The sequence below is a fragment of the Neomonachus schauinslandi genome, chromosome 4 (genome assembly GCF_002201575.2).
Source record: "Neomonachus schauinslandi chromosome 4, ASM220157v2, whole genome shotgun sequence".
Lineage (NCBI taxonomy): Eukaryota > Metazoa > Chordata > Mammalia > Carnivora > Phocidae > Neomonachus > Neomonachus schauinslandi.
The window spans coordinates 19,509,178-19,536,311 of record NC_058406.1 but is presented as its reverse complement, the minus strand read 5'-3'; the positions used below and the strand labels follow the sequence as shown (position 1 = coordinate 19,536,311).

Below are 27,134 nucleotides of genomic sequence, written 5' to 3'. Positions count from 1 at the left end.
CACTAGTTGGTTTGTTTACAAGTGGACTGCATTCATCCACAGAAAATTTACACTGTTTAATATTTGGGCAATTTACAAGAGTTCGAGAGCAGACGTTTCCACCAGTGAACCTCCTCTTTATCATAGCCTAGACTGTTTTTGTAAGTGCTAGGAATCTGTATCCTAGCCACAACGAATGGTCAACAGCAGCCTGGCTTAGCCGACTAAAAACGTCGGGTTTAGTAACCCAGACAGTGTGCAAATCACTAAGCTACTCTGGTTCTCTTTTTCATTCAGTTTTCATTCAAAAAATATCTAAGAGCCTACTTGCTTACTTGTACCAGGCTCAATTCTAGACACTGGGGGTATATCTGGTAAGTAGGCAAAAACAAAAAACAACCAACCCAGTAATATCCACCCATCTGCTCACTGGAAAAACAAACAAACAAACAAGCCCAAAAAAAACAAACAAAAAAAACCCCCCAGAATGACAGTATCCTATTTTCCATATTTAAGGGCATACTTTGTTTTAAAGTCTCAGAAGTAAAGTTAGGTTTTATATTCTGTCCATCACCATTTTCAGTATGAGTATTACTCAAATATAAATGATAGAAAGTGCTGTCAAAACAAAAAATGACAATAAAAAGATAATGGTGCAGATGGCCAGACAAAAGGAGATGAGAGAAATCTTAACATTTATAACAGCACTGTTAGCATCGCTACCGTTCAATCTTCCCCTTTTCTTCTATTCCCAGTCCCTCCTAATCTTTCATTTTAAATCAGACAGCTATATGTCGAAGGCCTTGGGAAACATGAAGGGCCTTTTCCATCCCCAGGGCACATGGCACGAAGGGCTTTTCTTGATTGCAGTGGATAGGTGCCCGGCCCCTGCCTTTTTTCCCCCACCTCCTTTGGAGATCACTACTCCGTAGGTACAAGCAGCCCAGCCAGGTCAAAGGACACAGATATGTACAGCCTAAGGCCAGGGAACAGTTTTTCTTCGAGTACACATGGGATGATGCCCACAACCTCGGCCTTGTAAGCAGCATACTGTAGACAACTGAGCCCATTGGCCTGTGCTCCTTTCGAGAGGTTTAGATGCCAAAGACTCATTCTGATTCTATAGCTCAAGACCAGATCATGGACAGCAACAAGGGTTAAGGTAATTGGAGTCACCATCTACCTGCTGTGCATAAGAGAGGCTGCCCATGGCACTCTGCGCCCGGCCCTGCATGGCCATCGGGTACCGCTGCGGGGTCTGGGACCCATATGGCTGCCCTGGGTACCCATGTCCTTGCTGCGGTCCTGATGAAGGTCCCTGTTGCTGCGAGTATGGGTTAGTCCCGCCATATGGCTGAGGTCTCATCTTGCCCATCTGATCCATTGGACTGGATGGCTACAAAATAAAAAGCATTTCATTAACCTGAAGCTTTGATAGCCTCTGGCCAGTATGAACATAAACCCAAGCGTACAGGTTTGTATGCCACATAGGAAAACAGTTACTGTGAAAAAGTAGTGGTACAGACCCAGTAAGCCTTGGGCAAGTCATTTAACCTTCCTCATAACCTTGATTTTACCATATGTGAAATGAAAATACCACTATGAAAGCTATGTACTACTTTCTAAGTGTGGTACTATTTGAGATCCAAGGGACAGGCCAGGTGTGGAATAATGAATATATGTACTCTCTGGTGCAGAAAGTCAGAACAAAGGCCCTTCAGTTGGGAAAGGACGGGGCTGCCATGATGTTGTTCAACACCACCAAAACTAATAATACTTCAATACCGTGGTTGGGGATTCAAATACATAAGCATCCAGATGCTTCCATTCTTTCAAAAGTGGAATCTTTTTTCTTGCGTATCTGTAGCTTGTTTACACTATGGCACAAGCACTTAAATTTATGCTTTCTTTTAAATGGGTAACATGGCTAAGTTATAGTTGTTGACTCTCAATTTAGAGCCTTGGGCATCTCAACTGCAAAGTTCATCTCCTGAGAGTTTGAATGTGTAAGGAGGATAGAACTTTTGTCTCCTTAAAGGGCAAGATATAGAGGTACACCAGTAATGGAAACTCAAAGTATAATTCACAGGTATTTGGCTACAAACATAGCTTTCTTTCAGCTCTTTGTGGGACAACAGGTTCAATCAGCTCATTCACTTTGACATAACTCTAGCCTATTGGAGCTATATATGACAGAACCCAGCATGTTTTCCAGTCAGAGATGTCTACCTATGTTGATTGGGGGGGGGGGTCTCTAAAAACCTTAAACAGATACACCCGAGTTGAAGAGTAGGCCTGGACTTGACACAAAACTTGAAAACTGAACCTTAAATTGGGAATGGGGAATAGATATTAACACTCTGGGCCTGAATATCCTTAGCTCTCAAATTAACGAGTTCAGTGGTTCTTGAACTTTAGCATGCATCGAAGTCACCTAGAGGGCTTTGTAAAACACAGACTGATAAGACCCACCCCCAGGGTGTCTGATTCTATAGGTTCAGGGTCGGGCCTAGGCTACGCACTTAAAATAGTTCCCAGTGAGGTTGATGCTGCTGGTCCAGGGGCCACACTTTAAGAACCACTGGTCCAGATTATACCTAGGGTCCCTTCCTGTTCTGCTTTTCTGTAATTAATATTCTATAATTTAAGGTGGATAAGATCTTAAGAAACAACAAAAGCCCTCAAAGACAAGGGGAGGGAGGCACATTCAGATAACTGGTTCTCTGTACATGTCTTTTTTGGGGGGCAGAGTACTACCTAAGTGTTTTATAATAGAGGGAAAGTTGAGCTGTCATGAGGAAAATAGATAAGACAAAAAGCCACAGAAACCATCCTTTTAAACACCAAAAGGAAAAAAAGCAGAGGCAAAATTCTTGGGCTGCAGCAGTCAGCTAAAGAGGTAACAGTGAGGATGGAAGCACCCTTTAAGTTTCCAAACTATAGTGAACCACAGTAAAACTGTATCCCAAATCACTACTACATGTCAATATTATTAAAGTGCTGTTTCCAACAATCATACCTACAAATTTTGGCCCAAGTCCTGCCTCTGTATCAGAAGCTCCAATAAAATCTGTCATTAATTTTGGAGCTACACGAATTCTTTTGGGACTCTTTAGGAAATTCAAATTTAACAACAACTGGACTACTAAGTAATAAACAGCATGTGATCTTCCCCAGATACACCTGGCAATGAAGCCAAAACATCACCAGTCTCTCCCGTGAAGAGCTCAGGGGCTTACACAGCCACATTACGCCACCAGATCCTCAGCTCATCCCCAAGGGCAGCTGCTGTCCACATGGCCCCCAGGTGAGGAGACTACATTTGCTCAACAGAAAGACCAGCCCACTCTAGGTATCTCTGTCAATCCAGGTCTCCCCACAACACAAGAGGGGCAGTCATTACCGTGGTTACTGTGGAGCTTCCAGAGCAGTAGCTATCAACCAGGGCTACAGATCAGAATTTTCTGTGAGGCTGCACAAATGCCTGGGTGTCTCCCCATAGATTCCAACTTAGTGAGTCTGGAAGGGCTTGGGCTCCCTGACCCCCTCACCCCTTAAGATCCTTGAATGATTCTAATGTATACTACACTAAGTGAGATCTAGAGACACACTGTCCAATAAAATTTTCTGTGACATGTGACTATTAGGTACTTGAAATATGGCTAGTGTGACTGAGGAACTGAATTATTTTTTTTTTTTAAGGTTTTTTATTTATTCATTTGGGAGTGAGAGAGAGAGCCAGCTGGAGCACAAGGGGGGGGTGGCGGGGCGCAGTACAGAGGCAGAAGCAGACTCCAGCTGAGCAGGGAGCCCAACGCCGGGCTGGATCCCAGGACCCCGGGATTAAGACCTGAGCCAAAGGCAGACACTTAACCGACTGAGCGACCCAGGTGCCCCAGAACTGAATTATTTTTATTTACTTTTAATTAAATTCAAATAACCACATGTAGCTAGTGACTATCATACTGGACTGCACAGTTCTAGAGCAGTGCTCACAGATCATTTTCATCTTTCCCTGTTCACCAATAGCTCCAAAATTCCTGTCTACATCCTGTGCAGTATTGCATAGAAAGCGCAAAGAATGTAGTAAATCTATAGGTTTGGGTTCAAATCCTAACTCTATCACTGTCTGATCTTGAGCATAAGTCCATTTAAACAGTGAAAAGTTTTTCACCTAAAATACACATAACTTGGAGCGCCTGGGTGGCTCAGCTGGTTAGGCATCCGACTCTTGGTTTCAGCTCAGGTCATGATCTCAGGGTTGTGAGATCCAGCCCAGCACTGGGTTCTGTGCTCAGCAGGGAGTCTGGGATTCTCTCCCTCTCCTTCTGCCCCTCCCCTGCAATCTCTCTCTCTCTCTCAATAAATAAATATTTAAAAAAACAAAATGCACATAACACACTACACACAGTGCCATTTAAATGCTCAATAAATAGTAGCTATTATCGATAATGATAAATTGCGCTTCTGCCTGGCTCTAGAGCCCTCCAGTGTGCTCCAGTTCTACACATTTGTCAGTGCTCAGCTCTATACAATGGTATCCTGCCCTGCCCTCCTGTCCACAATGGCTTCCACTAGCAGAAAACCAACCCTTCAACATGAAGGCACTTGCCATTCTTCAGCACACTGATCTCTCACATTTCTAAATCTCCTATAGTAAATTCAGTCAGAATTGTAAGATTGGCATTTAGTTGTCTAGTTAACTGAGTGCGTCTCTCAAGATTATGTTCTAGGAAGCCAGAGATCGGGTGTTTTACCTTCAAAATCATCCCCCTCCAGCCCCCGCCACAGACCCCAAGTGCAGAGCTAGGGCTCAGTAATGTCAATGTGCTAGGCTGCCCTACTGTAAGAAGTAGGTAGGGGATACTACGGGGAGAAAGCCCAGATCAAACCATCTAGCCAAAGGGTCAGGGGCATACCCTAAACCAGGTTATGACTTTGAGGGAAGAAAAAAAATGTGGACTGAACTGAAAGAAAAAAAGAGGGCAGGGTAGAACAAACAGCCGAGGGAGAACAAGCACACTTTTGAGAAGAATCTTATGTGCCATGCTATACCAGAGAGGTCTTCAAACTGCAAAGGCATCCCCAAACACAGCTTAGAAACAAAAGGCTAAAAGCAAGTTACCTTTTCCTCCGTCATATCCAGGGTCCTGTACTACCAGGGGAGGACAGTTACTTAGGGGGGGGCTAGTTAATAAAGGTTTCAAGGATTCCTTCATCAACTTTAGGAAATCTTTGCAGACCAAAAAATAAATGCAAGTCAAAGAAATTCTAATTCTAAAGATACAATTAAGACATTTCCCCTTCCTGGACATCAGATTTCTGACCCCCTCCCTTCACCAAAGGTTTATAATCAACAGAGTATGCAGCTTTGCAAACTAAAACATATTCAGGTCAAACAATCTGACTACTCTGGTCTCACGTCAAAGTTAAACATCTGCTCATATTAGAAGGGGAGGTAAGCAGAGACCTAACTCACACTTCTGACATTTAAAACCACTGTGAAAGATTTGTGATTTGCAGTTATAGATGAGATGCCATCTTACAATCTCTCATAACAGAGAAGGGGACTTAAATCATCGCTAATCAGCTTTATTGGAAAATAGCAATTTCAAGCCAGAAAAATCCCTACTACATGCAAGACAGAAAAGCCAGTATCAGCAGTCTGCAGGCACCAAGGAAGAGGCAGGGAATGGGAAACACCAAACTCTGGCTGCAAAGAGCCAGAGATTCCACTCTGGGAATGATGGAGAGGAAATCCTTTCAATGGGAAGCCACAGGAGTAGATTACTGTGATTATACTTCAAAAGCAAAGGCTCTGCCACAAAGACACATAAATGAGAGGAAAATGATGCCCCCTTGATCAGGGAAGTTGGGCCCCTTGCTATATACTCTCCTGAATTCATAAAAAAATTTTTAAAAGGGGGGGGAGGAGCCATAAGGGAAAAAAAAATCCATCTCCATCCACCAATTATCTCTTTCCAGATCACTGGCCATGTTACAAACCGCCTGCCAAGTAAAACGCATCAAAAGATGCAGTTTAGGGGCATCAAAGGCAGGGATGCCTAGTGGGCTGGACCCTCTGAATATATTCAGAACAGCTTGTAGACTAACCATTTGCACAGAGTCCCCCTATTCCAGGCAGAAGGAATTACACGCCCCTCCAGACCAGTGGGCTAACAGAATCCCTGACAACTTCTTACTGCACCAAGGAAAGCCGTAACAACTCTCAGGGTTGTTGAGATATAACAAACTGGACTTCAAATTCTCCAACTTCTGACCATGACTGATTGTGAAGAGAGCAGAGAACACCGCCCCCAATGCCCCCTCCTTCAAACTTCCAAGCAGAAAGATACTATTCACCAAAATGTATCACACCATGTTCCTGTGGCACCAAGAAAGATCAGCTTAATTTTCTTGAAATAAAAGTCCAACTGAGGAAAGCTCCAGGCTTCAGTCTCAATCCAAAGATACAGAAAGGAAGTGCCCAGGCAGCAAACCTAAGGAGCCAGATTTGGTACCCAAAGACTGGCAAGAACAGGAGTAGAGAGGGATGGGCCAGGGCTGAGGAAAAGCTGTCCATCAGAAAGCAGAAGTCTTGACTACCACTTTTCTGTCATCCTAAATGCCAACTAGTTGGGGCCAGAATAAACTTAGTGCCATAACCTGGAATTTGGACATCTAAATATTATTTCTTACTCATTGTGCTTTCAATTCATTCCTGGCCAGATTTGTTGTATGACTTTTAATAATAACAATAAAAAAAAGCATCCCTGGCTCTTTAACTGAAAGAACCCCCTAATTGATTCCCACAGTAATTAACCTGCATTTTACCTCAGAGAGCGGTAGTTAAGGAAGTCGGCACTGCTATTTATAACTCATCTCAAATTGAGGGCAGACTGCCTAAAATCTAACACATCCCAGCTGTACTCCTGTTTGAACTGGGGCCAAGGGAATTTTTTAAAGCAATCTTGGCACCGAATGAATGACACCAACAGTATGAGAGCGCGAGCGGTTGTGTTGTGGTGACGTAGCACTGGAGGTGGAATGGGAGGGGGCCAGTGTACTGTGATCCCTCTCGTGCACGCCTGCTGCTTGCTGAGTCCCAGTACAGTAAGCTGGGAACCGCCCACTGAGAGCCAAACACAGGAAAAGGCTTTTCCTGTGGAACGCCTTGAAGTGAGAAACACATGGCTAATCTGCATAAACGCGAAGCCACACCGCCCCTGCCAGGAAGGTTAGTGCTCGTAATCTCTGGCCATGAAGCTGGCTGCCTGGGAGGACTTGGACTGGCGCCTGATAACCCAGAAAGAGCCGAGAGAACAGATGGGTAAGGACCCCGGCAGAAAACAGCCCCGGGTCACGTGACTCGCCACATGGCCCCGCCAGCACAAACTATTGTCTGGCTGCGGAGCTCCCATACAAAGGCACCCGGCCTCAGCTTCCTGTGATTACAGGGACAGGCGGCAGCTGTTGATCCAGTTCCCGTTTGGGACCCTCCCCTGTGGAGGGGCAGTCCAGGCAGGGACAAATATAAAACGTAAGGCCTCTCCCAATCAACGCTTTCAGCTTCCCCCAAGCTCCACGTGGCTCCACTGGGATCCTAGGATGGACAGAGTAGACTCCCCTAAAAGGAATCACCCTTTATACCCTGGTACACATTAGCTAGTCAGAATAAATCATTCTCATTGTGCCCTCTTCCCTAGCCACACAGACATCTGTATCCAAAGCCTCCTCATCCTTTTCTTACTCTTCCAGTATTTCATGCTTTTGAAAACTGGTCAAGGACCCCTACCTGAACTGAGGAGAAACTGCCCAGAAAGCTGCTTGTTTAGTTCCATCCCCAGACTCTGCCTCTTAAAATAAAGAGACTTCCTTCATTTTGTTTTGCATTTTAAACAGTCAGGTTTCCCTGTCTGTGACCTAGGACGACAATAAGACATTCCTTAACCTCCTATTTTGCCTCACCAGAGACATTATTTAAGATTTTCTGAAGCTAAGTTGATGACAGGAAAAGGAAAATACCTCTTCAGACATACCAACACCTGACCTAGGAAATCAAACCCACTCGGCCTAAGATTCTTAGCCTTCTTAACCTGAGAATCACACCCCACATTTTCTACTTTACAAGAGATGGAAAACAATTCATTCTAGTTCTAGTTCATTCAAGTTCTAAATAAACTGGTCATCTGCCTATGGTGAGAGAGAAATTAACAACTACCACTCCAAAGAGATTAAAAAAAGATCTTTCAAAATTGAATATAAATTTTAAAATCTAAATTCAGGGGCGCCTGGGTGGCTCAGTCAGTTAAGTGTCTGCCTTCGGCTTGGGTCATAATCCCGAGGTCCAGAGATCGAATCCCCCATTGGGCTCCCTGCTCATCAGGGAGTCTATTTCTCCTCTCTCTCTGTCCACTTGTGCTCTCAAATAAAGAAATAAAGAAAATCTTAAAAAAGAATCCAAACTCAATGAAAAGTTCTATCAACCCTATTCTGTTCACAGAAATAGTTCTAGATTAGGGCATGTTCCTCTTTGCAGACAAAGAACTCATTTCAAAGCCACCACCTGAAGCACCAGCCTGACCAAACCCCTAGGAGGGGCTGCAACCAGACATCAGACTTGATCTTCCAACCCATACTCTGTCTCTAAAACTGACAGAGAACAAGGGGCTTCTCTCCCTGGCTCAGAGATATTTAGGCTACTGTGCTCCATCCTTCCAGATCAGATGATCAGAGAAAACCTACTAAGGGTAGAAAGAGACCAATGGGGTAACAGTCATTAAATCATCTAGCAAAACTCAAACAGATTATGAGAGCCAACTGTAATAACCACCTCACAGCTGTCCACCCAAAAGAGGCATGCCAGAAAAACCACAACCAGGTGGCTGGTATTTTATTTCTTCTTTGGTTCCAGAAGGAGCCCTTCAAATAGTGCAGCAACAGCACCAAACTAATGAACTCAACAAATGATAAAGTCCTCTCATCCAGAGCACTTTCATTAGCCACCTTTCATAGAGAAAATGCTCTTCTGGAAATGATGAAGATCACTTTTTTGGAAGACCAAATTTAGCTAACCAATCTCTCCCATTTCCAAAGACTTACAAAAGCCTCTGAGGAAACCACACAACTTCTTGAGAAAGAATTCCTCTTTAGGTACTGCTTCAATCCCAGGTTTTAAAAACAGTTAAGGCCCCAAGAAGATGATTAAACAGGAACTGAAATGCCATTTGATAAAATTAAACATCCCCTTCTTTACAACTTTTTAATCTCAAGAGTAAGGCAGCAACACAACATGGTGAAAAGTACTAGACTGAGAGGACACCTGGGTCCCCATCCCAGTTCTCTGACCAATTCCCTGGGGTGGGCTGGGGGCGCGGGGAAGGGTGGCAGGGAAGCACTAGCCAGGTTGTACCTTAACCTCCTCAGCAACACAATGGAATCCTGCCCTCCAGATTTTGAATCAGCAACTCTGGGACAGGGCCAGGAATCTCCTTAGGCAATTCTCATGTCCAGTCTGGGAGCATTTGGGCCACGTGCCCTCTTTCCAAAACTCCTCCCATCTCCAGTACCAAGTGACTCTAGAATTCAGATGAACGTTCAGTTTCCTTAGCCAAACAACGGTCTGAAGAGGGCAGTGCCTGGACAACAGAGAAACCACCAGGAATGCACCTCAGGTTCCCAGATTCCTAAATAAGCAGCATTCTCAGTTTAAGCCAAGCTTTCCCAAATTCCTATACCGAGTCCCTGCGTTGTCTTGTTCACCTAAACACGTATCACTAACATACTATATACTTTACTTATCCTGCTCATGATCTGTATCCTAGGCTAGAATATAAGCTCCAGGACGGTGAAGATGTGTGTGTAAAGCAAACTTTCCTCCTTTAAAAGTAGGAAAGGAAAGGGGACTGTGGAAGAGAAAGTGAAATTCTAGAGGCCTTGGAATTCCTAACCTCGTTCATGCAGAGGAAATGCTTTGGCCCTGGGTGGCCAGTCCTACACAGTGGTTAAGAGCTCTGCCCTTGCAAGGCCTTCAACTTCTCTTGTCCCTCGGTTTCTGCATCAACAGAATAGAGACAATAGTAGTAGCGCCCTCCGGGCTGAATGAATGAGTTAATACATGAAAACAAAACCCTCTTCTTCAAACCAGCTGGGCATGCTCTGGCCTCACCCATCTCTCCACCAGGAATACACTTTCTTCAGGTATTAGTATAGCTCTCTTCCACATCAAATAACACTTTCACTTGGCCTTCCCTGGTAAACCCATCCAAAATTTCAATCCCGCACACCTCTTAGACCTGGTTCATGATTAACCTTTCTCCCGAGCATGTATCACTAGAATACTCTATGGTTTACTATTTATCTTGTTTAAATGTCTATATCCTAGACTAAAATATATAAGCTAGTGGGTATGTGTCTAGAGGTACTAGAGGTGGATGTGTGTTTAACTGACTGCTATATCCTCTAGCGCCCAAAATGTTAGCTATTATCATCCTACACAAGTCCCAAATTTCTAGAAGCAAAGCAGAACACTTAAGGTCTGGTCCCATATACTCAAGACCAGAAACCCAAAGTGGTCAATTAGAGGTTAGCTAACAAATAAATTGAAGTTATGCTTTTTAAAAAAAGAGAAAAAAGCACAGGCTTTGATACTATACTGAGCAAGTCACTTCCCTTGGCACCAGAACCATCTGTAAAATGGGGATTAAAAACTGTCTAACAAAGATAAAAGACAGTTGAAATGATTAAATATGTGAAATGCTTGTTAACGTACCAGTTCATAAACTACACATACAACAGACATTACTTCCCTTTACCCTCAATGAGAGAAAAAGCAGAATGGGTTGAAAGCAGTTTCAAAATACCTGCTTAAAAATCAAGAACACACAAGTCGGACATCAAAAGGGTTGATCAGTCCAGTTTTCAAGCTCTACCTACTTTCAGTCTGTTCTCCCAAAGGAATCCCAAGGCATCTCCTCCCAAGAATCCTGACAGTAAAGCCCAATAGTTTTCAACCAGAATACTAAACCCCTGAGAAGTGTTTGGAAATAAATGTATGAAAGTGCCTTTTTTTTTTTTTTTTTTTGGGTTATCACATCAACTCTGTGGTGCTACTGGCATTTATTACCTGGGGAGCAGGATGCCAAATGTCCTGCAATGCATCTCCACACAAAGAAGAGCCTCGGTGAGAAACAATGGACTCTAGCCCATTACAAGTCCAATCTTAGATGGAGAATTTCCTGTAACACTTGACCCTGGAGCAGTGAAGGGAAAGGGAATCAGAACTGACCAGTACCCATCCCAAGAGCCCAACATTATAAAGCCCCCCAGTAGCCAAGGTAATCACAAATAAAAATTTACTTTAAAAAATAGTTGGAAGATAATTTACTGAAGGTGGTACTTCTCTCCAGCACATTTATCAAAATTTAATTATGGTTATTTGTAATTATTTACTTACATCTTTCCCCACTAGAAAGTACTCCATGGAAGCAGAAATTATGAATCCTATGTTCACAACACAGTGACTGATACATTGTAGAAATTCAGTAAGTATTTGTTGCATTACTGTAAGCAACCTGCAAATGGAAGGTAGGTACTCACAGGTTTTCCAAAAAAAGTTCTGCCATGAGGCTTCTTATATTGGCAAGTAAGTCAGTAACAGGATTGGGCAATTAAGTGAGCTAAAAAGTTATTATCCCAAAAATTCCTGAGAAATGGGGAATATGATCAAAGTCTAGGAAATCTTGATTGGTATACAAGAAAGATAGGTTGGGATACTGCATCCCAGTAGTGCTCATAATTAAAAACAATGTACAGACCTTGCTACCCACATGAGGTGGTATGGGTTGACACCAGGAAAAGGTACTTCCTCCCACAAACCATTCTTTGGTGTTTCTATTAGGGAAAGGACCTTAGTGTACATGGACCACAAGCCCAACTGAGTGGCATAGTTTTCTAGACATTTTCTGCCCTGCTTACTTGTCCCTTAACATTAAGTGATATGGTACACTTAAGGAATACACAGAGAGCCAAGGGTCATGTAACCTTATAAACAGAGCTTCACCCAGGAGGGTACATAGCAACTTTTCAATAAAGACAACACTTCTAAATCACACCTACTTCTTCTGACCTAGTTTCTAAAATACTCCTCCTTCTTCCATATTAAATTGCTTTGCAGATAACTGCTAAAATACAAACAAAAAAGGCAAAGGCAAAAACTGCTCCTAGTCGCAAAACTTTAAGGCCTCATTTGCTTTCTCTTTAAAAAGCTCTCGTTTCCCCCACTCCTTTTATCTATAATTCCAAACTTGGACTGGTCTTGCATGGGTTATATAAAAAGATCCTAAATTTCTCTAAGTGCACAGTTCTACATCCTGCCAAAATTTCTCCTTCTGTACTAAAAAAGGTATCTGTGACACATCACTGAGCTGTAGGAACTTGATTTACATGCAGTTGGAGATTCCGTTTGTCATCAATCCAATCAAGTCCTGTAAAGATGCTGAGGAGCAGCGATGCCACTGTGTTTATTCAATTCCTAGGGCTGCCTTGGACCACTTTCCAAAAATGCCAGTCTTTCACCTGGTCCCCCTAAGTCCACTCTGAACTATAACAGGCACAATCAAATAAGTTAAAGAATGGCCCAGGGCACAGTCAACCTTTAGATTATAGGTGCCTCCAAATCCTCAGGCTTTTTTAAGGTCAGCAATTCGCTGAATGAAGAGCCATACGGTCCTATAAATTCTCCAGTTCTTTTCAAAGCTCCAAAAGTACATTAGTACCAACCTCCTCTACACCACTGTTTACACAAATGTGTACAGGAGACCCTGACTGGATTCATCATTTATACCAGAAATATACCTGGACCAGACCAAAGTTACTAGCTATCTTTTCTGAAGTTTGTCTCTCCTCTTTATTTCCTATCTGTGGCCAGTATAATCAAATTGAGATGGATACCTGGCATGCTAAATTATGCAAATCGAGCTGAAATTTATCTTTTCCTCACCCCCCACCCCCGAGTCTGTTTTAGTTTTAGCTCATACACTCTTTGGAGATTGTCTTACTCAAGGCACACGGAATTTCTTTTTGGTGAAATGTGTCTGGGTGGATGAACCCAGCTATCTCAATGTCATTTTATTTTAACCCAGAATACCATGAGACCACATATTGGTCACTTGAGGTTTTATGTAGGGGTTTTAAAGAAGCCGATTCAAAGCTGCATTGGGAGAGCAGAGGATTCAAATCACAGACTAGAAAGAAAAACAAAAATGTTACAATCTGTCCTGTACCAACACAACCCCAAAAACAGATTAAGGAGGGCTAAGAAACAGTCTCCAGGCCAAAGGCAATAAAGTGGGAAAGAGAGTAGAAGAGATACAGATCATTTAGGAAAACTTCTGTTAATTAGTTAATTAGACAAAGGCACTTCCTGCCTCTACTTAGGGCAGGTACCTCCAACAGAGGCACAGAGATACCAGTTGATCTGCAAGTGGTGTTAAGTTGCATCTCCAGTACTTTAAAGACATTTTACCAACTCTAGTATGGTGAAGTTACTAGGCCTCCATGTGCTCTGCATTCTACCAACAGAGTTAGACATCAAAAGAGAATGAAAAAGGGAAAAACAAGAAACAGAGAAAATCAAGTTAGAAAGCAGAGGGATGCTAAAGTGAGATTAAAACACACAAGCAAGCACACATAAAGAACGTATGACTCCCTACTAGAATTATCTGTCTGTATCTACAAATGTCAAATCACAGATCAAACTGTCAGCACATGGCCTCCTAGAAGCCTTGGCCTTCATCAGAGCCGGGTCACAGTCATCACAGCTTCACTCCTCAGGCAGGAGGGAAAAGAGGCCTGGTACAAGGAAACTTGTTTTTAATGGGAACGATACAGAAACCACATCAGGTTTTCAGAAAGCGCAGGTGTACTAAAACACTGGTTCTCTGCTAGGTCTTTGCATTGTTACTGTTTATTACCAGACATTTCTCAAACTTCCATTTCTGTGCCAAGCACAATCATTATTTATTAAGTTATACAACTGGGGACAGGTCTTGGCTCAAATGTCCGCTCCTCAGAGAGACCTCATCCACTTCAAAGAGGGGCAGCTTGTCAGGAACTGACTTAGAGAAGCTAGGACTTCACAACAAGGGACACAAGGAAAGGAATCAGAGCAAAACTCTGGCTAGCCACTAGGGGCTAAGGGGTGAGAGTGGGAGGGAAGTCATTAAGGACGACCTACTAAGAGACCACCAGATCATCAAAGGCCCTGTTCACAGATCAGTTGGTCATCACGAGCAGAAGGGAAATCATGGCGTTTAACTGAAGCTCCCAAACTGGCCTAAGTAGCGTTTTCAAGAATCACTTTCTTAGGCAATTTACTTGGCTGGTCATACCTGCTGACCACACAGTCACAATCCTAAAATGAACTTTTCCACCTTCACCAAACAACCAGTACCATGGATTCAGATTATCTTCATGCTGCATGTCACCAAAGAGCTAAGAGAAAGAGAAATGGAAGGCAGGGAGTCCCCAAGCCCTATAAAGAAAGAGACCTGTTTGGTGACTGGAGTTTACAATTTTTTTTTTAAGATTTTATTAATTAATTAATTTATTTATTTGAGAGAGAGAGAGAGAGAGAGAGCACATGAGAGGGGGGAGGGTCAGAGGGAGAAGCAGACTCCCTGCTGAGCAGAGAGCCCGATGCGGGACTCGATCCAGGGACTCCAGGATCATGACCTGAGCCGAAGGCAGTCGCTTAACCAACTGAGCCACGCAGGCGCCCCTGGAGTTTACAATTATTGCATAGTAGAAGATCCCATCTCAAAAGTATTTCTTTTCTTCTCCCCAAGCATTTTTAACCTTTTCTCTATCCAGTAACTCTCTCACATCATGGGAAGAGCAGATACATCTGAAATATTAGCCTATGGTGTAATCTGGAAGAAGTCCCTCAGGTAATTCAGATATACTCTGTAAATGCATAAATTTGGTAGTTCTAATTTGGGTGTGCCTCACAATGGCCTGGAGGGCTTGTTAAAACACCCTGCTAGAATTCTGGATTCAGTAGGTCTGGATGAGTATTTGCATTTCTTTCTTTCTTTCTTTTAAGTAGCTCCACACCCAGCATGGAGCCCAACGTGGGGCTTGAACTCATGACCCCGAGATCAAGACCTGAGCTGCAACCGACTGAGCCACCCAGGCGCCCCTTTACGTTTCTAAACAGGGCCCAGGGAATGCTGATCCCTAACGGTTAGGGATCCCACGGAGAACCACTGCACTAATCTGTCTCTCAAACTAGAACAACAGGTGCTTAATAAAATTTGGGTTTTTTTTGAGCATTAATATATCTTACATGTAGCTAAGAACTATGGGATAGCCTTTAATTCAGTGAACACCAACTGTCCTTAACCACTCAGTACTATCCCCCTCTCAAGCAGGGGCCTCTACCAACTAGGAGTCATGTTCAAATTTTATTTGATAATAGTACTTTCACATATATTATTAATATTTATTTATTTTAACATTTTCTTTATTTACTTGACAGAGAGAGGGAAAGACAGCACAAGCAGGGGGAGCAGCAGAGGGAGAGGCAGGCTCCCCGCTGAGCAGGGAGCCCGACATGGGGCTCGATCCCAGGACCCGGAGACCATGACCTGAGCCGAAGGCAGACCCTTAACGACTGAGCCACCCAGGCACCCCATTATTAATATTTATTGAAACCTGCAAGATATTTTTCCTCATTATATAGTTGAGGATATTTTTCCTCATTATATAGTTGAGGATATAAATTCAGAGAAGTGACTTGCCTAAAGTCACACAGCCTAAGGGAACTTTAAACCTTGGTTTTAGAGCTGACTCTACTATGAAACTTTGTGTGAAGTACTTAATCTTTATGTGTTCACTTTCCCCAAGTGGAAATTAAGACAATAATCCTTGCCTCTCCTACAAGTGCTCCAAGTCATAGAAAATAAACTCAATCTGCAAATACTCTCATAATACAAGTTACTCTCACTTAGATCAAAGTGAAGGAGTCTATCTTTGAGCCTCAATCCACCCCTACCCCTCACTCTTCTCAAAAATCCCTCCCAAAAAGAAAAGTGGCCCGACGACCAAATGCTGCCAATTCTTACCACTGGGATCACATGGCCATTCATCAGAAACTTAAATAAAATTCTAGATGGACAGAAATCTAGGCATAATGTAAAACTGTAACTAAAGGCTTTTAGTCTTTCACCCCATTTAAGAGTTCCAGGCTATTGCAAAAATAATGTCCCAAAAAGCCTTAGTGCTTAAATAATTTATTTTGAAGAAGTAAATTTAGTATTTTATAATGTTACAGCTCTAGAGAATCAGACAAACCTTGATTCATATCTCTCTACCTTTTACTAGAACTCTACCTTTTACTAGCTTTTTACCCTAGGGCAAATTTCTCATTTTTACTCTACTTCCTCATCTGTAAAGTGGGAGGAGTAACAATAGAACCCACCTCTCATGGTTTTGAAGATTAAGTAAGTAAATTCATGGACAGACCCAGCATAGAGATTGGCACATTGTAAGTGTGCAAATGCATGGTTATTACTATTAATATTCACCCTCAGTATGCCATCATTTGAAAATTGGGATCTCAGTGAGATTCTAAGCCTATCCCCAACCCAGGACAAAGTGATGGATCAACTACCTATAGAACTGTTCCCCAAATCCTTTATAATAGAGCTATCTTTGGCAGCCAGATTCCTCAACAGGTAAAAAGTTAGATGTCTACTACTGCTGGACCAACCCAAGAACTCCACCACCTGATGATGATGAGAAAAGAGAGAAAGCAATCTGTACGCAGCAGACCAGACACAGTAACAAACAGCAACTAATTCCCCAGCATTTCTGCTCAGGTGACTTGTTCACTAAGGACAAGCGAAAGCCATAATAAGGTCCACCCAGAGAAAGGGGGAAATCACTGTGCAAGAAGAGCCCAAAGACACATTTATTTCCTCTAAAAGGAAGGGCCCAGCAATATGTAGCCTTTTATCATCTACCACGTGGCTGAACTCACACTCTGCTTAAAGTCAAAGTATACCAGGCATCAGTCATTGAGAGTAAACAGCTGGACCCAGATGCACTCATGCCCGGCAAGCAAGATGTGACCTCAAGGAAAACAGGAGGCAAAATAAAAAACACCAAGCACACAGCAAATGGGTTTTTAAATGACTGATATCACACCAACCCCTAAACTCCCCTGCTGCCGTCATGCTGGTGCTAGATCTTGAGCAGGGAGTTCCTTTTAAAAGAGATGTCTATAAACAAGCAAGCTGAAAGCTAACAAGTTTAAGAGGGAAAAAGCATACAAAAATCTTGGCTGCTGGTGATGAGCCACAGAAAATCATGAATGTGCCTGTGCCAAGGGAGGAGGAAGTCTAATATCTAACATTGCAGACTTGGGAACCCAGAAGCAACGAAGCCATAAGGAAGCCCAAATGCAAGAGGAAAAAAAGCACATGGCACATTTCCTCTTCATATGGGTGGCAATTTAAGCAGCACTCTGGGCCTGCAGAGCACATAGCCCCGGTGCCCAAAGCCCCTTAGTATTTCATATCAACATTAGCTTCCTGGAGGGCGACAAAAATCTGTCCTGGATTACTGGGTGATTTCTAATATGTACCATAACCAACACTAAGTCAACATTTTAGGGATCAAATTTCCTACTCTGCAGCGTGTTGGAATGCATTCTTGGCATTAGACCTCTCATTGCAGTACACCCTTGGAAAATGCAGAAGCCACTGCAAAGACTCAACCTGTCCCAAGACCATCTTCTGGTATGCATAAATGACTAACAAAAACAAATGAAAGTTCACTCAAATGTCCTTTAACATTCAATAAAAACTAATTCTATCCCATTTGAATGAGGGGAGGAACAATTTCGGGGAATACTCAAGGTAGTTAAGTCAACATTCACCCTAACTTGGATTCCTCTAAAACGTAGACAGACTAAGGAGTTCATCTCAGGCCCCTACTCACCTGCTATCCATGGCAGATGAGCCCTTGTGCCTCAATTCTGAGTTACTGGAAACTCGCTTTGCAAAATGCCAGAATGACAAGGCTAAAGAAGTTGGAAGAGAGATTTCTAAACTAGAGTCTGTATTCAAGACTCCATACTTGTACACTGGAACAGTGTAACCTAGCCTTCTCTTCCAGGTGAAGGCACTCTAGTAGCCTGGTACTGGACTCTCCATGCATCTTCAGCTGTTAAGCATCCACTTACAGCCCTTGAAAAGTGCCAGAAATCATGTGTGGTCCCATTGCACATGGACCAGCGGGTAAAGAGAAACCAAAATCACTGCCATTTCAAAGGTTCCCGTAAGGAATAAGCATGTGTTTGCAGCATTTATGAGCTTCTTGGCCACAGCCAACCTATCAACAACAATATGAAAGGCCATTTCTGTGAACAGATGGGCAAACTGCGTATGTGCAGGCTTACCCACCCATCCACCCTCAGTATAAGGTCTGATCCAAGCAACTCAGCTTCAGCACAGCTACCAACTCTTCAGAAATAGCAACAGCCTAAGTGTCTGGACAGGTACCTCATGGCTCTTATTTTGTTTAAGAAAAATCAATTAACTCTGCCAAAAAAAGAAAAAAACCTAAGCTCTCCAACCAAAGTTGAACCACCGTCACTGCAGAGCTGTCCAGGGCACACAACTCTGAAGGTGACACAACCTTCCAAACCCAAAATTACTACAAAAGAGCCCCTGAAACTGGCCAAGAACTTGGCAGGTTGTACTAAAGGCCCCACATAACCACAAGAACCACTAAGACCCTGGAGCCACTCTCTTTCATGGAATTTTACGGTTACAGTCCAAATTCTCAAAGTCACCAGAATGAAGCAACTACAGGTCTGGAGATGGTTGTGTAATGTGGATCCTATAAAGCCCATAGCACTCAGGGTAGCATTATGAAAAAGCAAATTAATATTTTAACTTTCCCCCTCTTGAACATTAAGCTTCACGAATCACTGCCTCTGAAAAGCTGTCCCAGGTTAACCCTGCCCAACTCTGATTGCTCCTTATTCTTGAATTCCTTCAGCTCATACTCTTAGTTTGGTCTATACCCATTTATAAGCTTTGCAAGTTTTCCAGATGTGTGCACATAAGCATGCTTTGCAAGTTTTCCAGATGTGTGCACATAAGCATGCTTTGCCAAGAAAACGAAATTCCTCTGAAGCAGATACTGTCTCTTTTAAGTCCCTTCCTAGTATCTAACTGGTGTGTTCACATACGGCTATTTCCTACTCCCATCTGAATCTCCAAACCCCCTGAGCTAGAAATCATACTCTCAGCAATGAGCCTGATGTTCTACTACTCTTACCACCATGACAATGAGAAAGGCCTGGGCAACCAATGTCTGTGTCAACCCAAGTTTTTGTATTTTGTTTTAAAACAAGCTGATAGCTTTTGGTAAGTTAGCGGAACCAAAAAATTATGGTCAGGGCCATAACGACATTCATATTCCCTACTACTATGCTGAGTCAAACAGGCACTTCCAGGACTCTGGTCTATAAAAACACTTCTTGTGAAGAAAACTGGTGTCAGAGTCAGTGGATTTTGTTTTTAAAAAGAGACTTTGAGAAGATAAATCTGGTTATCTCACAAGGCTACCAAAGCGAGTACCACAGGCACACAGCTAAAATACTTCTAAAATATTTCTTCCTCTATAAAAAGAATGTTTCACTGAAGGAACCCAGAAATGTTTTTAATCCTAAAATGGCAATTTCAAAAACAAAGACTGAATCTACCCATATAACCCTTCAGGCAGGATTTAGTGAGTCCCCAAAACATTTGGACTTTGTACTAACCCAGGAACCTGGGAGCATTAATTTTAACATATATATGTATGATGCGCAGAAGGAGTCCAGTAAAAACTATACAAATAAACCCAGCCCATAAAGTGGGCTTATAATCCTGAGAGCCACAGCAAAACAGAGGCTGAGGACGACGCTGAAGTTGCAGTATCTTTTTTTTCCCCTCCTTTCTGGTATTCCAAAAATGCAAACCCAACCCTAAAAACATCTCACCAAACTACAAAACCTTTCCAAAAGAACAAGGCTTTAAAACTCAAAGTCTCATAAACCAAGCTTTTGGCGCACACTTACCTCACTACTGAAACTTAGGATCTTCTTCCCAAACTTCTGTTTATTTTCACTCTGAAACTGCAATCCATTTTGAACAGGGGCTCCATGTGCCCTGAACTTAGCCTGGAGCCAGGACCATGGAGGCTTCGCTGCCATCTTTTCACTTCCAATCTCTTTTAGATCATCTCTCCTTATCTCCAAGTCTCCACACCCCCATACTACCCCCTTTCCTATCCACATTTCTTTTTCTCCAATGTTATTTTATTCCACCACATGAGAAGAGACTAGCATTATCTTTGCTTGAAAACTGTTTATTAATTTGCCTGTCAAACATTCTATAGAGCCGTTTACATCTTACTACAGAAACCTCCTGGGTACATATTGACAGCTCAGCAAGTATTTACACAAAGCTCTGAAACATTTGGTTCCTTCACAGAGGAAGAAGTTGCTGTGTCAAGCAGAGAATTATCAAACACCTTTTCCTCTACCTTTTCCCCTCTTTTATAAAGGGAAGCTTCCTTCTAGCATACTTCTAAGATGCCCAAATTACACTTCTAAACTACTAAGCCAGGCGGAGAAAGAATGGAAATTCAGGTGTGCTGGAGAAGAGAAAGAATAGCCATTTCCAGGAGCACTTGCAAATCACACCATGTAGTTTAAAAAACCAAAGGTATGAGAAAAGGCAATAGGCCTATGAAATTGACCCTGTAATGCTTAGCTTTTCCTGTTCCAGTCTCAGGAACTTTTGCTCCTCTCTCAGCAAAACTTACAGGGCAAGTTCAGGCACTCAGATTACAACCAACTGCCCAAACCAGACCTAGACCTGCCCAAACACCCAAAGAGTCTGGAGAACTTAAAGCTACCTCTCCCCACCTTCCTATCCCCCCTGAGAGAAGCAGAGTGTTAATGTTATGAATATCTACTCCCTACCCCACCCTGAACCTACTCCCCAAATCCCCTCTTGGAGATTTTGAAGCAACTATTTTTCAAGTCTTGCTTTAATGATGTCTGCCCAATTTTTCAATTAATGTTTAGTGTTTTAACCACCAGCCAGGTGGAATGATTAATGACAAACATAAGCAGTTTCAAAGCAAAATAGTCTGGTAGGGCTTTTTCTGTAAAGGGCCACCATCATTGTGGTACCCAACTGTTCAGAGCTTGTTCCCGTAAATCCTCAGAAGAAAACAGCCTTGAGTTCTTCAGGCCCAAGGGAAGAAAGATGGTCTCAAGACCCCTACCAGTACATGTACAGGAAGAAGTTGCCCTCATAAGTCAGGTATGGAAGCACAGCCCAATGTGTAACATCAGAGAGGAAGAAGACCATGCAGTCCACCAACTTCACTTTACTGATGAAGAGAAAATAAAACCGAGGTCAATGGCTTGCCCCAAATCACACAGCTTAATCTAGAGCTGCATGTGGAACCAAAGCCTCTTGCTCCTGAGTCTTGTGCTCTTTACCCCTCACCACTATGTCACACAGCTCAGTGTGCATCAATAATGATAATGGTCAATCCAAACAAGGAGAAAGTCATGGGAATCAGGACTCCATTTTAGAGACTGAGGTATCCCAGCTCACCGGCAGGAAAGAACAATTCAGTGCCAATTTATTTTGAATATCATATTTTAACATATATTCTGCTTGGTTCAGTGGCTTCTAGAATTTTGGGATTTGAAGCCAATCAATACAACCCTGGGGGGGGGGAGGGCTGGAAAGGGCCCTAACCATACTTTGTTAGCCTATTTCCACATTTTAAAAAAAGGTCACTAACCTGGTTGCTAAAGCCTACTGTAGACATCACACCTTACAGGAATCAATCCAACAGATGAATGTTTAATGCAATCCAAGACATCTTATTACAGCAGGTGCCACTTGTCACAGTTACTCTGTGTCACACACAAAGGAAGGTACCTTGCAAAGTCCTTATAGGGCCCAATACAAAGAAGCCGACCTTGGTCCTGCTGCTTTCTCTTCTCTTGCCACCATCCCAACCCCCATCACCCTTAGCTCTCTCATGGACAGTAGAGAAACATGAAGCCTCAAAAGTAAGTGCCATCTCAGTGTGGTTTTCCCAGTCCCTCCTACTTGAGAGAGCTCCAAGAGTCCTGTATTTTAGCCAGCCTAGAATTTCTGCCAGTAGGCATTCCCATAATAAGCCCAAGATTCCTGTATTTGTTTCCCAGGAGTCGGAAATATCATTTGATATTTCCATAGCAAGAACTAACGGCCAAACTTCTACAAACAAATCCATCTTGATCCTGGACTACATATTCTATTTCATTTTTTACTTTGATGAGCTGATACTACTCTCAAGGTACTACAGCTAAAAGCATCCCAAATAAAAAACTGTACATGAGGTTCAAGTGCATAGGTGAACAAAAAGTATTTCATCAGTAGAAGGATTCAACACCCTGAGACACAGTATTACTTATGGAAAGCAATAAAGGAAGAGTTTGCCTGCTAGGATCTTCCCGCTCCTGTGAAAAAGACAGAGCCACAATACAAACACTTAGCTAATCTTTATTTCATAAAGGCAGAGTCAAATGAGAACATTACCACCTTAGCTGTGTCAATCAATTATCTGCAAAACAGTCTTAATCCAAGACTGAGAAAGGGACAGAGCAAGACCCTGTTATTTAAGAATGCTTAAGAATAAGGCTTCATGGTCTGACAAGAGCTTTACCCTTAAGTAACAAAGAGGAATTCATATCAAAATCTATCCACCTACAACCTTCGTGGACTACCACAAAAACTGAAAGTTGTACTGTCTCTTCCACAAGTGAATGCTCACTACCCCATTCTTTGGGCATAGGGGAGTAGGCAATTGAACTGAAATTGAACAGGAACCTATGTTGTATTAAGGGTTAGGTATGGTGATGTTAAAAGTGAATCCAAAAATTCACCCAGAGGCAGCACAGACAAGCTTCCAAACAGGGACTACATCTATTTTTCTACCATTTACTCAGCACAGAGCATAGTACCTAGCACATAAAAGTGCTCAAATATTTAATGACTGAAAAACAGAAATCACTCTATGGCAAAAGTTGGTTTTATCCCCCCCCCAAAAAAACAAAGTGTTTGCCTGAATATCCCCAAACCAGCAGAATTCAAATTAATTTTTGCTTTTAAATGAGTCTTGACTTACCCCAAATTTTTTCTTCTAATAATTTAAGAAAGGTAAATGGCTCAGACTCCCTCCCCGCAAGGGGAAAGAAATGTAGTATGTCTCTTATCCAGAGACAAGAGAATGTTCTCTTTTCTAAGACAAAACTTATCCTCCTGCACCAGAAATTCCATTTAAAATTCCCGTTTCTTGTCCAAACACAGAACATTATAGGCAATGTGGAGTCAAGGCACAGAGCTCTAAATCTGCCATTTAACACAGCTATTTTCAAAATTCCCAGCTCAAGAGAAGAGAAAAGCAGTTCTAGGATGAGGAAGGAACACAGCTAATCAGTGAACAAAATCTCATAGCAGGAAGGTACAACTGGGTACTGCTGGGGACTGGGGGCATGAAGAGCTTTTCCCCTCTTTCAAAAGATACATGACTCCACAGAATACCCAATATTCCTGACTAAAACACTTAAGAAAGAACATGAAGAGGTACTAAGAGCAAAATAAAAATAAAATAGAATGCATAAAAATGTACCTAAAAGGTGTCATTTCTAAGCAAATATCAAGTACCATTATAGGTGCTATCTTTATTATCTTGGAAGATAGAAAAAAAAAAAGTGGAACATATCTTAAAATGCAAAGAAAAAAATTAGATGACCTCTATTTCAAAGCTCTAAACTGACTGATGACAAAACAGAAAATTCGCCTTTCTGATATTCCGGGAACAAATGATAAATTTCACCAAACTAGGCCTTTAGGAGAAAGTCCCTCACAAGATCATTAAAGATGTCAGCTTCTCTTTAAATTGAGCTGCTCTCCCAAAGTTCAACCAACAAAAGAAAGTGTAAACAAGATTCAACATGTAAACAAAGAAATGAGGCCAGTCTTCCTTAAAACAGAATACTTGAACCTAATATGAAATTCTCTCAGAAAGCTTCCAGTTCTTAAAAAAAAAAAAAAAAAAGTTTTCTCTTACCCCCTCCCATAAAGATCTCACATTTGTCACTCAATAAAAAGCCCAGTAAAATAATTTCAATTCTGCAAAGCGAACAGGGTCAAAATTACTCAAGACAAATGCATCTTCAGAGCCATCAAAGAAGTCATTTATACCATCAGGAAAGTCACAAAACCAAAACAAACAGCAAACCCATTGTAGAGAAAAACTCGGCTACTGTTCTGACAACACAGAATCTATTTCAGGCTGCATAAAACATAACAAGCAAAATAAATCCAAGGTACAAGCAAAATGCCACTGCCTCTTCTTTTGTTTCGGCACAATGTAACAAGGGCAGCCTGTCTGGGGCTCTGCTCCTGCTGATACAGTACTGCTGCTTAAACCTCCCTCCTCAAGGTCACAGCCAATTTCAGCTCTGGAATAAAAGGCAGATAGTGGCAGCGATGGTTTGGGTTATCACTGGCAGAAAAGCAGAGTGTAAAAGTTTATGAGCTCATCAGGATTGTTGTACCATTACATCAGAGGCAATTATAAATGGCCAAGAGCAGGAGATGGGGAGCCAATCAGATCACAGATAGGATGTCAACCTAAGACCAACTGTCTCCTGGCTTTGACAGAAGGATTTTACCTCCATAATTCAAATCCCAAACCAAAGCAATCTGCACTTACTACTCCAATCACTCAGCTGTTTACCAGCACTTCCAGGGAGAAGCCCAGGCCACTGGGCCGACGGAGACTAAGACAGGAGATGGCCCGGGCTGCCCTGGGTGAACCGCAGCCGGCCTCTAGCTGCCCCCAAGCAGGCCCCTGCCCTCCCCCGAGGTACCCCAGAGCCCGAGGGGCCCCTCCTTGAAAGCACAAATGGGGGAACGGCCTAGAGGAAGGCAGGAGGGCGGGCAGAGAGGAGCGGCAGGTGAGCAAAGAATTGTTCACTCAACTCCCGAGCTCCTAGCACTGCACACCCCTAACCTGAGCCCCCAGCACCCCCCACACCCCGGGCCAGGCCCTTCCCCGCACATTCTGCCCCGCACCCCCTTGAAGACCCCAGGAGTTCGAAGGGACCAGGGGAGAGGGAGAAGGGGAGCATACACCTCAGGGAAAGCCCCACACAAAGGCTGAAGGAGGGAAGGAGAGGAAGGCAGACAGGCAGCCATTTTAAGAGAAGAGCCAGACAATGGCAGCTCCCCAGCAGTGGGGGCCCCGGACTGGGGGTAGCCCAAGGCTGTGGCCTGCTCCCCGCAGCCGCCACCCACTCCCAGGACCCCGCTCGCCCCAGCCCCCTCCCCACTCAGCTGTGTACCTGCGGGGTCCGGGCGAGCGGCTGCCCCCCGCCGCCGCTGCTCCCGGGGCTCATGGGCGCGTGGTGGCTCCTTTGTTGGGCCCCTCCCGAGGCGGCTGCTGCCGCCGCCGCCGCCGCCGCAGCAGCCCCCCAGCACTGCGAGGCCATGTCCGCCGGGCCCTTGCCGGCGCCCCCGTCCTGGGGCCCGCCGCCGTAGTCGCCCCCGGGGTAGCCCTGGTAGCCCCGGGCCGAGCTGGGCGACGTGAGCAGTTGGTTGAGGGTGGGGGTGGCGGTGGGCTGGGGGGTTCCCCCGCCGGCCGCTGAGGGGCCGCCTCCCCCCATGGCCCCGAAGCGCTGCTGAGCGAAGGACGAAGACGACGAGGAGGCGGAGGCGCTGGAGGAGGGAGGCGGCTTGGAGCCGGCGGCCGCCGCCGCGCCGGAGCCCGGAGTGCCACCTCTCGGGGAGCTCAGCGCGTAGGCCTGGGGGGGCGGGGGGTAGGCGCTGCGGTTGGGGTAGTAGGAGTTGTACTGGTGGTTGGGGAAGCCGTGGTCGTGCGAGTTCTGCTGGGGCCCCGCGTAGGGCTCCAGGCCCCCGCCGCCGCCGCCGCTCTGCAGCGCTGCCAGGCCAGGGCTTTGTTGTCCGCCATGTTGTTGGTGGAAGACGGCGGCCGCCGCGGCGGCGACGGCAGACGGGCTCCGGCCGTAGGGTTGCCCGAAGCCGTAGGCTGGGGGCGGCAAGGCGGCCGCGGCTGAGTGAGGAGGCGCCCCCACCCCATCGCTGCTGCCGCCGCCGCCGCCGCCGGGCGGCTCCGTGAGGTTATTGTTCAGGGCGGGCCTAGGGCCCGCGTTCCCGTTCGAGTTCTTCAGGTCCGGCTCCGCGCCGGGCCCGCCGCCGGCGCCGGCTCCGCCGCCGCCGCCACCCCCATTGCTCTCGGCCCCGTCCTGCAGCTCCTTTCCCAGCGGCTGCGGCGGCCCCACGGCGGGGCCCTCGCTTTCCTGCCCGGCGGCTGCCTTCATTTCCCCGCGCTCGGCCGCTGCCGCCGCCGCCGCCTCGCCCCCCGCCTCCTCCCGCTGCTGCTGCTCCGCTTTCTTCAGCTCCGAGGGCGGCGGCGGCGGGTTGCCCAGGCTGCTGGCGGCGGCGGGGGCGACCTGCGCGGCCATGATCCCCGCTGTCTCGTCCGCGGAGAGACCCGGCCCTGTCTTCGTCTTCTCCCCCCCTCCCACCCCGCCCCGGGGCCGAGTCCCCCGGGCTGCCCTCCCCACCCGCCCGGGCGGGCCTCGCGGGGCTCCGCTGCTGCGCGGCGCTCGCTCGCTCGCTCCTCTCCCCCCCGCCCCGCCGGCTCAGGCTCCGGGCTGGCGGCGGCGGAGGAGGAGGAGGCGGCGGCGGCCGAGGCGCCGGCGGCTCAGCTGCTCCCGGCTCTCTAGGCTCGGGACCCGGCTCTCCCGGCTCATTCCCCCCAAGCCCTTGCCTGGGAATGAGGGGGGCGGTGGAGGCTCCGCTCCCCAGGGCCTGGCCCCGCTGTGACTCTCCGCTTTCTGCTGCCGGAGAAAGGAGGAGGGAGGGAGGGAGGGAGGCGAGGGGGAGGGGGCGGGGAGGGAGGGAGCGGGGGGAGGGGGACCCGGGACGGGCGGGCTGGAGGGCGCGCGGCAGCAGCCCGGGCGCCGGGAGGCAGAGTCGGAGCGCGGACCGGGCCGG

At 45.1% G+C, this 27,134-nt stretch overlaps 1 protein-coding gene across 1 annotated transcript in view; it reads right to left on the bottom strand.

Annotated features, from left to right (window-relative positions):
• The window catches only part of ARID1A (AT-rich interaction domain 1A), a 68,759-nt gene extending 42,122 nt beyond the window's left edge, over positions 1 to 26,637 (bottom strand). The window contains 2 exon segments of the mRNA XM_021684144.2: positions 1,163 to 1,375; positions 25,460 to 26,637. Of these exon segments, the coding sequence (XP_021539819.1) occupies positions 1,163 to 1,375; positions 25,460 to 26,599 (1,353 nt within the window). The 5' untranslated portion in view covers positions 26,600 to 26,637.
• Positions 26,638 to 27,134: the final 497 nt, after the last annotated feature.